The sequence below is a fragment of the Sparus aurata genome, chromosome 18 (genome assembly GCF_900880675.1).
Source record: "Sparus aurata chromosome 18, fSpaAur1.1, whole genome shotgun sequence".
Taxonomy (NCBI): domain Eukaryota; kingdom Metazoa; phylum Chordata; class Actinopteri; order Spariformes; family Sparidae; genus Sparus; species Sparus aurata.
Window position 1 is genome coordinate 2,351,721 of NC_044204.1, and position 14,832 is coordinate 2,366,552.

General features: G+C 42.4%; 1 protein-coding gene across 2 annotated transcripts in view; it reads right to left on the reverse strand.

Annotated features, from left to right (window-relative positions):
• Positions 1-6,513, reverse strand: part of dgkq (diacylglycerol kinase theta) — a 23,598-nt gene extending 17,085 nt beyond the window's left edge. The window contains exons 1-2 of one of the 2 annotated variants that reach the window (XM_030396676.1): positions 5,292-6,513; positions 1,028-1,107 (exon numbers count right to left, since the gene is read on the reverse strand). In XM_030396676.1, the coding sequence (XP_030252536.1) occupies positions 1,028-1,107; positions 5,292-5,517 (306 nt within the window). In that variant the 5' untranslated portion in view covers positions 5,518-6,513. The remainder of the gene's footprint in view (positions 1-1,027; positions 1,108-5,291) is intronic. The other variant, XM_030396675.1, reaches the window with a different exon arrangement.
• Positions 6,514-14,832: the final 8,319 nt, after the last annotated feature.

The following is a 14,832-nucleotide window of genomic DNA, read 5'->3' on the forward strand; positions in this document are numbered from 1 at the left end:
AAGACAGCATGAAGGATTCAAACTCATGAACACAACCACAACATAACATCTTAGTGCTGAGATGAGGCTGAGACTTCATCAGCCACTAATTCTTAAAATATCCATTATGTTATGAAATCTGATATTGTGACCACGTTAACTACAATCTTGTCACAATATCGATCCCTTTTTAAACATCAAGTTATTTATTCTGTATCGCAATATATTGCAGTATTATTTAAAGGCCCTAAGATGGATCTGGAATGAAAACAGATACTTTATATCACATTAGAAAATAGTTATTGATCATAAAGGTACAAAAGAAAACCTTCTTTTAAGTTGGACAAAGAGGACACTGTTTAGACTGACATCAGCTGATTCCTTAACTTCTCATCCAAAATCAAATCACGATTAAAGAAAACTTAACTACATGAAATCTTTTTATTCTGTTTCACTGCTGTGAGAGTGATTTAGTGTCTGATAAACCTTCACAATCATCAGCCTGAGGCTCAAACTGGACTTCCTGTCTTATCACCTCATCTGACACTTTGCTATCACACAGTCTGCTTTCAGCCCTGAAACAATCAGCTTATGATCTCTGATACAACAGTGGCTGACAGAGAAGAGAAGGACGAACAGGAAAAACAACTCAGACTTTGATGGAAATGTTCCTGCCTTACTCCCAGGTGGTTAGCTCTCATGCTAACCTTCAAGTAACAACCAATAAATAGATTCAATTAGCATTTTTGTAGTGTTACACTACATCTTTATTTTCTCAATCCTATAAAGTTATCTGATTACATGTATTATTAACAGTGAGATGGAGAAATAATAACTACACTCTGATCTCTTTGTCTCATGGACTTAAAGGACATCCCTGATGAACAGGTGAGGAGGAAACAGCACTCCACTCCGTCAGCAGCTGTCTGTGTTTATTGCTGGTGTATTGATCGGTGCAGCACTCAGTCAGGCTCAGTGATCAGTGCTGTTCTGATCAATAAACATCCTGCCGGTGTGTTGAGTTTCAGCGAAGCCGTTTATTACTCACCCGGACTGAAGATGGAGTCATGCAGGAGCAAACCGAACGCAACGTCTTCAGACATTTCTCGTGACACATGAAGTTACACACTGAGGAGAGACAGAGAGGAGAGACCAGTGAGCAAGGCACCAACACTGACAGGTTCAATTCTCCAACACCACTGCTGACCCCCAGCTGGCCAGTTCTGTTGATTTACAGACGTGCACACAAATGACAAAAGCAGAACGATTTCACCTGAATGTCTGGTTATCAGATGTCAACATTCACCTTAGTGTGAGCCACAAGCTTCTGCAATCAGCATGTGATTTGAATGACATCATCTTCACCTCCAGATGAAGGTTAGGTCACATCAGACTGATAGAAATCTACAACAGCAACTCACTGTGAGAGGACTGGAAGCTAAACGCTCAAATAAACCAGGAGGAATTTACACTGAATAATGTATGTTAATGAAAGAAAATAATTAGCTTGTGGAGAAAGAATACTAAACACGTCTGTCTCATCTTAAGAACATTAAAAGTCAAGGGAACTGAAATTAATTGTTTAAAACATATGTCTGTAGCAGTGGTGGTTCTAGACCAGTTTTAACAGGGAGGCCAAGTTGGTGCTGGCACATACAACCCGGGAAAAAAAGACAAATCCCTCATTCAGACAAGGGATAATGGGACTTAAAACAGTGTTTACAATTTCAACAATTTTGATTGGTAGTAAACTGCTGAGACACTTTTTTCCACCTTTCCCTACAGTACAAAATCATTGCAAGAAATCTGTGATGCAGATTCCCTGTCGGGGGGCCCACAGGGGGGCCCACTCAGGCACTGGCCCCTGTTGGCCTCCCCCCACAACCGCCACTGGTCTGTAGACTTGAGGACGGCATTACACATTTTTAAGACAACAGGTACATGCTGAAACACGTAAAGAACAAGCATCTTGCCAAACTATCAGAAATAATGTTCACTGTGTTGGCTCATTAGCTAATGTTAGCATGCTAACACACTGAGCAAAAGTGATGACATGGTACATACCTATAAATCATCTAAGTATCCACAACTTAGTCTACACAATGAACTTTCTCTACTTATTATCTTAATTTCATTTACAACTCATAATCAGAGGTGTAATTGTGAGGATGTATTGCTGAAAGCATTAGGAGGTTATTATCTCACAGTAGTAAACATAAATAGTTCAACGCGCATTCTGGGATATTACTCAAAGAGATAAATGATTTTTTTGGGAGTTAGCTTAGAGCTATTGTTAGTTGTTGTTGTATGCTAATATGTTGAAATATTAATGTTATTTAGCTAACATAATGTTAGGTCTATAATAGACATGCAGACATGTTTAACTGAACTCTAAGTTGAGTTGTAGCCCTTTAATGCAAATATATTGCAAAAATATATATTTTGAACAAACGTCCAGTTGCTCTGGTATTTCTAAAATATGAGGACATCTCCTGAAACTCTGAATTTAAGGGTCGTTTCGACCTACAAAAGGTGTTTAATGGACTCAGACTGCAGGTACAATAACAGACTACATCCATATTGCTGAATGATAAATAAATTATCGACACATCTAAAGCGATCCTCTGTTGTTGAATGTGATCACACCTTCACGTCTCACTCCTCCTCTGTTATAAAGACATATCACTGAGAGTTGATGTGTCATTAAATGCAGCTGTGACAGAGACACTCACAGCTCAGTCATTTCAAGGAGGAACTGTTTTATCTCTTGTCATTGCTGATTTTTTAAACATCATCTTTTTCTCATCTGGACAATAGCAGGAAACTCTGTAGAGTTCAGATAAACGCTGGGCTCAAGGTAAATGTGTAGCCGAGTCAAAGCTTTAAAGAAGCCACTTTGGATTAAAGTGTGTGAAAGTTGTTGCTTTTGTCAGTTAAGTTAAAGGTGTGGCTGCGTCTCCACCTCGACCGCTCCGCTCAGTTTGTGGTGTTGCTCTGTTTCTTCTGTCACACTGTAGTAAACCTCACATGTTCACTCCAGACAGTTTCACACACCGAGCTCATCAACAGCTCTCAGCAGCCAGCTCACCATCGTCTACACAACAGACCGGCCTGGTTTTTCCTGTCCAACAAACTGTTAATACATCTCACAAAGGATGCTGATTAACACCAGTGACTCAGCAGAGACTGAGCTGCCTGCTAGAACACTTACAGTCAGAACTTCATTTACAAAATGAACCGTTTGTTTTTTTCACATGAAACGAAGTCGAACTGAAACGATTCATTAATCAATCAAATTGTGGTCAAATATTGAATTAATCAGCAACTATTCTGATGATTCATGAATCAGTTTGAGGGAGGGTCTCCATTCTCTAATGTCAGTTTGATTTCCTCCTCTGTGACAGTAAACTTTGTCTTCAGTTTATTGTTTTAAGTTAATCCAATTTACAGGACATTTGAGGATGAAACACTGGTTGACTTTTTCCACTATTTCACATTTTATAGTTTATAGTAGGAAACAATCGACAGATTAATCGTCAATGGAAACAAACTTTAGCTGCATATTTTAAACTGTCATTTTGAAATGTGACCCAAATGATGAATGAATAATATATGTTAGATGAACTAGTTCTTGAAGCTTCTCTGGTTTGAACATTTTGTGATTTTTGACATCTGCAAATGTCACTTTTGACTCTTGGAAATTGGGAAGGACAATTTTACATTTTTGGATATTCTGCAGACCAAACGGTTCATTGTTAAACTGGGTCCTCATCTCCTCCCTCCACGCTGATGTACAGCTGAGTGAAGTTTAGAAGTGCACAAAACATTTCTGGAGCTTCACAATAAAACATTATTATTCTTCACACCCTGAGCAGCCACATCAGACAGCATGCTAACTCTGTTAGCTCAGCAGCTACAGTGAAGACTTCATCTTCATAAGGGCTCAGATAACGTCTCCTCAGATCTGTTTGTCCTGTAAAGCTTCCTCTGAGAGGTCGACCACTGGTGTTGTGGCTGCTCCGGTTTCAGATTCATTTTCAGTGACGTCACATGTTGATCTCAGAAAACAATAGTATCAATACGGATTGAACTGTTGAACAAAACTAACATAAGACTTATAAACTGAATAATAAACTGTAATGTGTGCGCTCAGCTTCTGTAAACATAAATGAGTTGATTAAAAAAAGAGATTTAGTGTTTTATGATGATTTCAAATGTTCTCAGGCAGATGAAGCACTTTGATGACATCACAGGTTCGTGTTAATCCAAGTGTCGGCTTAAAGAAGAAAACGTTACATAATCCGATCGTTGTTGTTCAGCTGCAGCTTTTAATGCATCTGCAGCCGTCAGTGATGAAGAGGAGGATGATGATGATGATGATGATCACGTTTCTGCTGGCAGCCACACAAACACACCACCTGTTGCCATGCCAACCAGAGGAAGTAAATCACGACTTGACTGCAGCTCCAATTGCACAACCGACACTTTACACACCAGTGTGTTACTGGGCAGAGTGGAGTGAGTGTGTGTGTGTGTGTGTGTGTGTGTGTGTGTGTGTGTGTGTGTGTTCTTGGATCTGCTCTTCAGTTTGCTTGTTGAATTCTTGATTAAGTTGTCACTTAGTGAGAAGGAAGTGAAAAAAAGGAAAGGAAAGGAAAATTGGATTGGGAGATACAAGGAAAAGAAGATAAAGAGGAGGAATAGTAGCCTAAGAAAGGGGAAGGAAAGGAGACACTGGGAAAGGGAAATTAAATGAGTGCAAAGGAAGAATGCAAAGAAAGGAAGAGAAAAAGGGAAAGGAAAGGAAAGGAAAGGAAAGGAAAGGAAAGGGTATGATTAGGAAGTGGAAGAACTAGAAAAAGGGAAGAGGATAGGAAGGGGAAGGACTTAGGACACAGAAGGGAGAAGGAAAGGAAAGAAGGAGACCAAATGAAGAGAGGATGAAATACAAAATGAAATGAAAAGGAAGACACAGAGAGTTAAAGACAGGGGGTGATATGTAGGGGGTCGGTTGGCTGCAGGTCTCACACTGACTCTGGTCCACTGAACCAGAACCAACTGTGTCCCTACAGAAGTTCACAGAGTCCTCCACAGTCCTCAGACCTGCTCCATGTCTACACCATGTCAGTAGTCATGAAGGAGGGAGGACACACCAGACACACCTGGCTGAGGTCACCTGCAGCTCCACAGCCAGGGTTGTTGGTTCAGGGCCCGCTGGAGTACCAGCAGCCGGCATGCGCTCTAGTTTTTACAATACATGATTGATGGTCGATAGTAAATAGTACAAGTGCTGCTCTGTGTGCTGTTCTTACCGTCACACAGGAAGCCCACCAGCCCCCAGATGAAGTCGCTGCAGCTGTGGCAGAAGGTGGGTTTGGTCAGGGTCACTTTCCTGAGGCAGTGTCCCTGTGCGGAGCTCTGGTACTTGGGCCGGAAACCAGGGGACTGCTGCGCCCTCTTCTTCACCGTCAGGGGGCTCGATGTCCGGCCGTCCGCAGCGTCGGGCTCCGCCGGTCTGGCCCGGCCGGAGTCGGCCATGTCCTACTACACGACCACACACACACACACTCACCGACAGAACACGGTACGACAGGTTTCACTTCTGGTGCAGAAAAGTCCGGATCTCTCGTAAAGATTCCAACTGAAAGACATCCCACCGGGCCGGACTCAGCGGCTCCGCCCAGCGAACAGGCGCCGAGCTCGGTGTGAGTGCTAGAGCAGCCCCCGCTTCACAAGCTAATTATCCAGGTCCAGAAATACAGAGCAGGCTGCCAGGTCACGAGTTTCTGATCCAAATAAGATTAGTTTTCTGGTAAATGTGACGTCGGTAACCCCCGTTGGAGAGTCATCCCCCCGGTCGGACCCAGCGGTGCCACCCAGCGGTGCTGCCCGGCAGAGAGGGCGCTGGGGCCGCCGTGTCTCCTGAAGCTTCCCGCCTCACGAGATAAAAATCAAACTCCTGAAATGTTGATGCATCAGCCTTCCTCTAACACGGAGTAGGTTTCCCGGCGAGGCGGCTCGGTATCCAAATCTCTCGACGTCGTCCTGTCACGGTGGAGAGACCGTCCACCACGCCGAGATCAGAGCTCCTCCGCCAGAGACAGCGGTGCCACCCAGCGGCGCCGCGTTGAGGAGAGGGCGCTGCGCTCGACGTGTTTCCGGAGCTCCCGCTCGGGAAGCTCGATGAATAAAAGATGAAATATCGATCCGATGAAGCTGAATGCTGAGTGTGTCCGCGGCAGCCTGAAGTCAGACGGATCAATGATGATATTTTCAGTCAAAAGCTCCAGTAACGATGGGCTAGTCTGTACGCATCGAGCAGCTCCACAGCCGGCGGAAACACTCCGCAGACCTGTGGGGGACGTCGATTTTCGCGGGGCTGCTGGAGCTCAGCGTTATTCAACAAGTGTGAAGTGAGCCGGAGAGGAACCTTTCATTTCGGGTTTCTTCTTCCTCCTCCGAGGCTGATTCTTCTTCCGCGTCAGAGTCTCCAACACTGATTTACTCCTCCTCCTCCTCCTCCTCCTCCTCCCTCCCCATCATCCCCTCTCCTTGTCTTCTTCCTTCCTTCCTTTCTTCCTTCCTTCCTTCATTCCTTCCCCCCTCCCTCCTCATCACTGAGCTGAATCTCAGTAAATGAATGATTCATGTTCTTCTGCCTCATCAGCTTCCTCCTTTTGTTTCCTTCATTCCTCTTTGTCTTTACTCACCTCCTTCCTCAGTGTTTGTTGTTTGGATGAACTTCATTTAGATCCTGAGAAGTGTTTGAACAGCCTGGCCCTGTTTTTAAATTATTACATTATTTCTTTATACATTATTTTGCCAAAAGTATTCACTCACCCATCCAACTAATTGAAATCAGGTGTTCCAATCACTTCCATGGCCTAAGGTGTATTAAAGCATAAAAGCACCTAGGCATGCAGACTGTTTCTACAAACATGTGTGAAAGAATGGGTCGCTCTCAGGAGCTCAGTGAATTCCAGCGTGGTACTGTGATAGGATGCCACCTGTGCAACAAGTCCAGTCGTGAAATTTCCTCACTCCTAAATATTCCACAACCATCTGTCAGTGTTATAACAAAGTGGAAGCGATTGGGAATGACAGCAACTCAGCCAAGAAGTGGTAGGCCACATAAAATGATGGAGCGGGGTCAGCGGATACTGAGGCGCATAGTGTGCAGAGGTTGCCAACTTTCTACAGAGTCAATCGCTACACACCTCCAAACTTCATGTGGCCTTCAGGTTAGCTCAAGAACAGTGCGTAGAGAGCTTCATGGAATGGGTTTCTACAGCCGAACAGCTGCATCCAAGCCATACATCTGCAAGTGCAATGCAAAGCGTCAGATGCAGTGGTGTAAAGCAACTTGTCTGACTGCATTGTGCCAAGTGTAACGTTTGGTGGAGGGGGGATTGTGGTGTAGGGGTTGTTTTTCAGGAACTGTACTTGGCCCCTTAGTTCCAGTGAAAGGAACTCAGCATACCAAGAGATGCTGGACAGTTCCATGCTCCCAACTTTGTGGGAACAGTTTGAGGATGGCCCCTTCCTGTTCCAACATGACTGTGCACCAGTGCACAAAGCAAGGTCCATAAAGATGTGGATGAGTGAGTTTGGTGTGGATGAACTTGACTGGCCTGCACAGAGTCCTGACCTCAACCCGATAGAACAACTTTGGGATAAATTAGAGCGGAGACTGAGAGCCAGTCCTTCCCGTCCAATATCAGTCTGTGACCTCACAAATGCGCTTCTGGAAGAATGGCCAAAAATTCCTATAAACACACTCGTAAACCATGTGGAAAGCCTTCCCAGAAGAGTTGAAGCTGCTAAAGCTGCAAAGGGTGGACCGACGGCGACGTCATATTAAACCCTATGGATTAAGAATGGGATGTCACCTAAGTTCAGGCAGGTGAGCAAATACTTTTGGCAATATAGTGTATTTTGTGTTTTTGACCTTCTTGCACAGAAAACCCAATTCAAAGATATTCCATTAAGAATCAGTCAGTTCCACCTTAAATAGTAATTTATCACATTACTCATGTCTGGAGTGTTATGAATAAAGCAGCTCTGTGTAGTTTATAGCAGAAATTTAAGTTTTAATATTTACAATAATAATGAGCTAATAAGTGAATAAACCAGCTGTTCTCACAGGAAAATACGGTCAAAGCTGGAGAGGTGGCAGGGTCCGCCACATATAAACACAGTAAAGCTCCTTTAAGGTCAGTGTGTTAATTCAGTTTATTCAGTCATGGACACAAAGACAGTTTGATTATTCAGTCTGTCTGAAGAATTTTCTCTTCTCATGAACAACAAAACTACACAATGCTCCTTTAATTTATTGTTATTTGATTGAAAAACAACAAAAACAGAACTTTATTTTCGAAACTGATCATCTGATGTTCTGATCTCACACGTGGGTTCACCTGATTAAAGACGTTTTTTTTACTTTCATGAGATGCCAAACATGAAAAGTTAATTGACGCGTGAGTTGATTTACACATATTTAAAATGAAGAGTAATTTAATACGTTAAATGTTTCTTTGCTTGTATTTTGTTCACATGTAGAAGAAAACACAAACTGTAACAACACAACATAAATAAGCAGCATCATTTTTTTTTTTTTTTTTGATATACTATTATAATCCCAAATTGGGAAATTCCTTTTTCCACTCACATTACACACAGGTGCGCACACACAAACACACACATGCAGTGTAGAGGAGATGAGCGAAGGGGCAGCCACACATGCTACGGCGCCCAATGAGCAGTGTTAGGGGTCGGTGCCTTGCTCAGGGGCACCTCGGCAATGCCCAGGATGTGAACAAGCACTCTCCAACTGCCAGTCCACATCATTCTTTCATCATGACATTTGATTTGTGTTTTTAGAAAAAAACCTATACTTTTCTTTTTTTAAATGTATGTTTTGGACGTTTTAAGACAATTTCAGCTTTTTTTGTCTCCATTGTCATCGTTCTTTTGTAAAATGTGTATTTTACTTTTACAATCTTCCATCATATAAGTTTTAAACATAGAAAACAAACAACATAGAAAATAGATTTATAACTATAAATAATTTAACAATATCCGAAGTACATTTATAGTTTTACTTAAAGTGACAAGGAACTTTGATTTTTCTCCTGTGGACAAAGATGACAATCATTTGGTCCCGTGTCAGCAGACGACCCAGCAGCTCCAGTGAAGCCTTCATCTTATTAAAGGTGTAAATCTGGTCTCAGAGGACTTTATATCATCAGGAGGAGGAGAGGAGGACTTTATATCATCAGGAGGAGGAGAGGAGGACTTTATATCATCAGGAGGAGGAGAGGAGGACTTTATATCATCAGGAGGAGGAGAGGAGGACTTTATATCATCAGGAGGAGGAGAGGAGGACTTTATATCATCAGGAGAAGGAGAGGAGGACTTTATATCATCAGGATTAGGAGAGGAGGACTTTATATCATCAGGAGAAGGAGAGGAGGACTTTATATCATCAGGAGGAGGAGAGGAAGACTTTAAATCATCAGTAGGAGGAGAGGAGGACTTTATATCATCAGGAGGAGGAGAGGAGGACTTTATACCATCAGGAGGAGGAGAGGAAGACTTTAAATAATCAGTAGGAGGAGAGGAGGACTTTATATCATCAGGAGGAGGAGAGGAGGACTTTATACCATCAGGAGGAGGAGAGGAGGACTTTATATCATCAGGAGGAGGAGAGGAGGACTTTATATCATCAGGAGGAGGAGAGGAGGACTTTATATCATCAGGAGGAGGAGAGGAGGACTTTATAGCATCAGGAGGAGGAGAGGAGGACTTTATATCATCAGGAGGAGGAGAGGAGGACTTTATATCATCAGGAGGAGGAGAGGAGGAATTCATATCATCAGGAGGAGGAGAGGAGGACTTTATATCATCAGGAGGAGGAGAGGAGGACTTTATATCATCAGGAGGAGGAGGGGAGGACTTTATATCATCAGGAGGAGGAGAGGAGGACTTTATATCATCAGGAGGAGGAGAGGAGGACTTTATATCATCAGGAGGAGGAGAGGAGGACTTTATATCATCAGGAGGAGGAGAGGAGGACTTTATATCATCAGGAGGAGGAGAGGAGGACTTTATATCATCAGGATGAGGAGAGGAGGACTTTATATCATCAGGAGGAGGAGAGGAGGACTTTATATCATCAGGAGGAGGAGAGGAGGACTTTATATCATCAGGAGGAGGAGAGGAGGCCTTTATATCATCAGGAGGAGGAGAGGAGGACTTTATATCATCAAGAGGAGGAGAGGAGTACTTTATATCATCAGGAGGAGGAGAGGAGGACTTTATATCATCAGGAGGAGGAGAGGAGGACTTTATATCATCAGGAGGAGGAGAGGAGGACTTTATATCATCAGGAGGAGGAGAGGAGGACTTTATATCATCAGGAGAAGGAGAGGAGGACTTTATATCATCAGTAGGAGGAGAGGAGGACTTTATATCATCAGGAGGAGAGGAGGACTTTATATCATCAGGAGGAGGAGAGGAGGACTTTATATCATCAGGAGGAGGAGAGGAGGACTTTATATCATCAGGAGGAGAGGAGGACTTTATATCATCAAAAGGAGGAGAGGAGGTCTTTATATCATCAGGAGGAGGAGAGGAGGACTTTATATCATCAAGAGGAGGAGAGGAGGACTTTATATCATCAGGAGGGAAGAGAGGAGGCCTTTATATCATCAGGAGGAGGAGAGGAGGACTTTATATCATCAAGAGGAGGAGAGGAGGACTTTATATCATCAGGAGGGAAGAGAGGAGGACTTTATATCATCAGGAGGAGGAGAGGATGACTTTATACCATCAGGAGGAGAGGATGACTTTATACCATCAGGAGGAGGAGAGGAGGACTATATATCATCAGGAGGGAAGAGAGGAGGATTTTATACCATCAGGAGGCGGAGAGGAGGACTTTATATCATCAGGAGGGAAGAGAGGATGACTTTATACCATCAGGAGGAGAGGATTACTTTATACCATCAGGAGGCGGAGAGGAGGACTGAGGCTTTAAACTTCGGATGTGAGAACTTGTCAACAAAGCTGTTCGTGGTGCTGTTTGTGTTTGCGGCCTCAGTTGTACTGGCTGATTGGGACCACTAGATGTCAGTGTGAGACAATATAACTGATTGAGGTCATAGTCCACAGTCTACAGTCTGGACGGGAAACTGCTGCTGTGGCTCTGAGCAAGGCATCATGAAGCTTCACTGTAGAGAGGAGCTAAACGTTGTTCATGATGTAACAGATTACTTTCAGAAATCAATTTTCATGATTCTTTATTTGAGATTATTAAAGATAATAATCTTAATATTCTTATTTAGTAACTTTATTTCACTCATTTGTGAGGGTGATAGACTTCATTATATTAGTTTTTTCCAGTTGCTAACACGCTAAAATGACATGCATAGCACAATTATTTAAAGTGACACATAGAGATTAAAATCTCTTCTCAAGTCTCCAAAACTTTAAACACATTTTCTGCTTTACACACATTTTGCAATTCAAAATGGCACTTTCTAAATGCACTGAACACGGTTCTCTGCATAAGACACAACAATCTGACATAAAGTCCCATGTTTGCCATTTCAAAACACTGCCATTCAAAATGAAACTACATGAGCTAACTGGCCACTACATGTGGCATGTGTGGTTTGGGTGTGTGGTTTTGTGAATTGTGTTGAGTATTTTGATAAAACCAGCCTAGTTTGCAAAATTGTGTTTTAGCAATTTGAAAAAACTGTAAGATACAATGACCACATCAAAGATCTGTCAGATCAATTAATTTGCTCCATCTCATCTCTTTACATCTTGCAAAATGTATTTAATAAATACGAATGAATTTCTTTAGTCACAGCCAGCACACATCAGTCAAGTTGTGAACACTTCATTCAAACAGTGACTTGTTCTAAAACAAACATTTTGTCTCTTAAAGAGCTCACTGGTGTGTAAAGTTAAATGCCACAACCTGGAGAGCTGCTCAGTTTTTTCTTTTGAACATTGTCCACTGTGGAGCAGGCTAGGTCGACTGAAATTAATTATCAAACAGCTTTTCTATTCTCACTCTGATGGAGCATCACAGGTCTGTGAAAAAGAAAATGCAAATTCTAATCATTATTCTAAAATAACAGGTGTTGAAATTTTTGGATCCTTTTTTATTTTCAAGTTCACATCAGTCCTTTCAATACAGTCATCTCTGGGCTTCCATAGAGATGGTGATTTTCATACAACTGAATTATATCACTGAAGGACGCTTCACAGCAAAATGGAGAATCGGCTCAGACAGTTTCTGATTGGTTCACAGGGCCCAAAAATTTCCTGGCCCCTGCAGAGAAACACCTGCCTGCCAAACAGATGCTCTCTTTACTCAGTTAATGTTCTTTAACTTGACTAAACTTAGCATCTAATTTTCTGTTGTGTCATCCTGACCACCAGGCGGCGCTGCAGACTGTCACTTAACACCGCTGGATTCTCTGCTCAACTGCCAAAAATGAATTAAATCCTGACCTTTAAAGCCGTCAGCTGATCCAAACATAGTCATGACTGAAGTCACACGAAACACAAACTGTAGAACAGAGAGCCAGACGGGCAGCTGCAGCCACAGACAGGATTTACAACAATCTCATTTAGGAGGTGAAGGTGTGGAAAGTCTTTAGCTTCTAATGTCTTTATTAGTTTATAATCATTCACACAACACTATACAGAGCCACAGGGGAGGAAAACAAGTGAAAGGACTGAAATAAAATAATATAAATGAAATCTAAAAACACCTGATGGCCTCCAGAGTGAACGCCTCTTTACCAAAACTATGAGATTGACTGAAAATCAGAAAATTCCCACATCACACAAACATCCCTACAAACACAGAGAGACTCTGAGCTGAGATGCTGAGATGAGATGCTGAGCAGGTTTCTATCTTCTCCTTTTCTTTCATTCTCTGCATCATCACACTGACAGTTAACAGACAGACTTGTGTGTCTTATGTGTTTTAAATGCATTTATTTAAATATCAATACTGATCCTGTGTCAGTCTGACCAGCAGCAGCTACATATCTAATACAAAGATTCATGGTGGCTGTATGTAAATACAGCTCACCCCTGTATTGGTATTAATCTGCCTCCGTTCTGACCCCTGGTTTGTTGGAACTGGCTGATCCGTACACATGAACCTGATCGCCTGACACGATCGTACCAGATCCTCTGCTGCTAACGACCCTCATCTGTCATAATTCATCCACACACCTCCAAACAGTTAAACATCAGTATTTGGCTATCATTAGCATGTCCGGCTAACTAGCATACCATCAACAATAGTAACCTAGCATTGCATCCAAGGGCTATAGTTAGCATACCATAATTAATAATCATAATAATTATCTGGGAACAACCAGAGTGATTTTTATGATGCTACACTTCAGTTTAAGCCAACGTTAGCAGCTCTGTCCTGAACGTTATTGGATTTACAAACACTTAAACATAACAGTGTAAAAAAACTTAAACCAACTTCAAAAAGACTTGAACAAATGTTACAAGGAATTTGAAGCAGTGTTAAGCTGCTGTTAGCATATGCAGAGGTTGGACATGGTAAAGATGAGTAAAATATAAATTCATTGATCACTGCTCATTGTGTAGCGACAGTTAGCTTGCTGAATCACTGACTGCTACAGAGCGGGAACAGAGATGTGATGGGAGGGAACTCGTCGCTTACGTCACAACGTACCGTGTCACAGAATGAATTTATTACAAAATCAAACCGTTAAAAGATTCAGATTTATTTCTTAGTCATCATTTATATTCTGTAAGATCCCTTTAAAGTATTTGTATATAAGAACTACTGCTATTGGACTTGCTTGACTGGATGTAGTGACATGTTCCAGCCTCTGGGGGGAGGCAGCGCCCTCAAACACTCCAGACGTGGAGGGTGAGGTCATTTATGTTCCAGAGTTTTGTCTTTGAGGTTTTTATATGATACTGATATTAAAAATGGCCACATGTGTTCAACCTTTACATTTCCTGCAGTGTGTCACCTGCTTGTTAGCTCGTTGATAGCTGAATGTTAGCCTCGTGTCCTCAGAGCTGCTGCTCATGCTAACACCATGGCTGTGTCCGAAATCACTCACTCCCTATATAGTGCACTATATAGTGACTCCGCCATTCTGTTGTGCTGTCCGAATGTCTAGTGGAAAATATTATACCCTATACTCAAAGAACCCCACAATGCATTGCAAAAAGTAGTGTACAACTGATGGGCCGAAATCACCCACTCATTCCCTACTCCCTAGTCACTACACAGTGAGTCCAACATAGTGCACTATATAGTGAGCTCAACGACAGAAAGAAAAACGGACTTTCAGACACTACTCCGGCGCCGTTAATGACGTCACTACTGTTGCGCAGTTGAAACGTGAATTTAAACCTCGATGCGCTCATCCGCAGCGCAATGCATGATGGTAAATATTGCTTGGTAAGTGACCATCAGTTGTACACTACTTTTCGCGATGCATTGTAGGATAATTTGAGTGCACTATATAGGGGATAATATTCCTCACTAGACATTCGGCCAGCACTACAAAATGGTGTAGTCACTATGTAGTGCACTATATAGGTAGTGCACTATATAGGGAGTAGTGAGTGATTTCGGACACAACTTACTACTTACTAACTTACTATAACTTCTCCCTATAATAACTTACCCTCCCTATAATAACTTACCAAGCAATATTCACCGTCATGCATTGCGCTGCGGATGAACGCATGGAGTTTTAATGCAGTTTCAACTGCGCGACAGTAGTGACGTCATTAACGGCGCAGGAGTAGTGTCCGAAAGTCCGT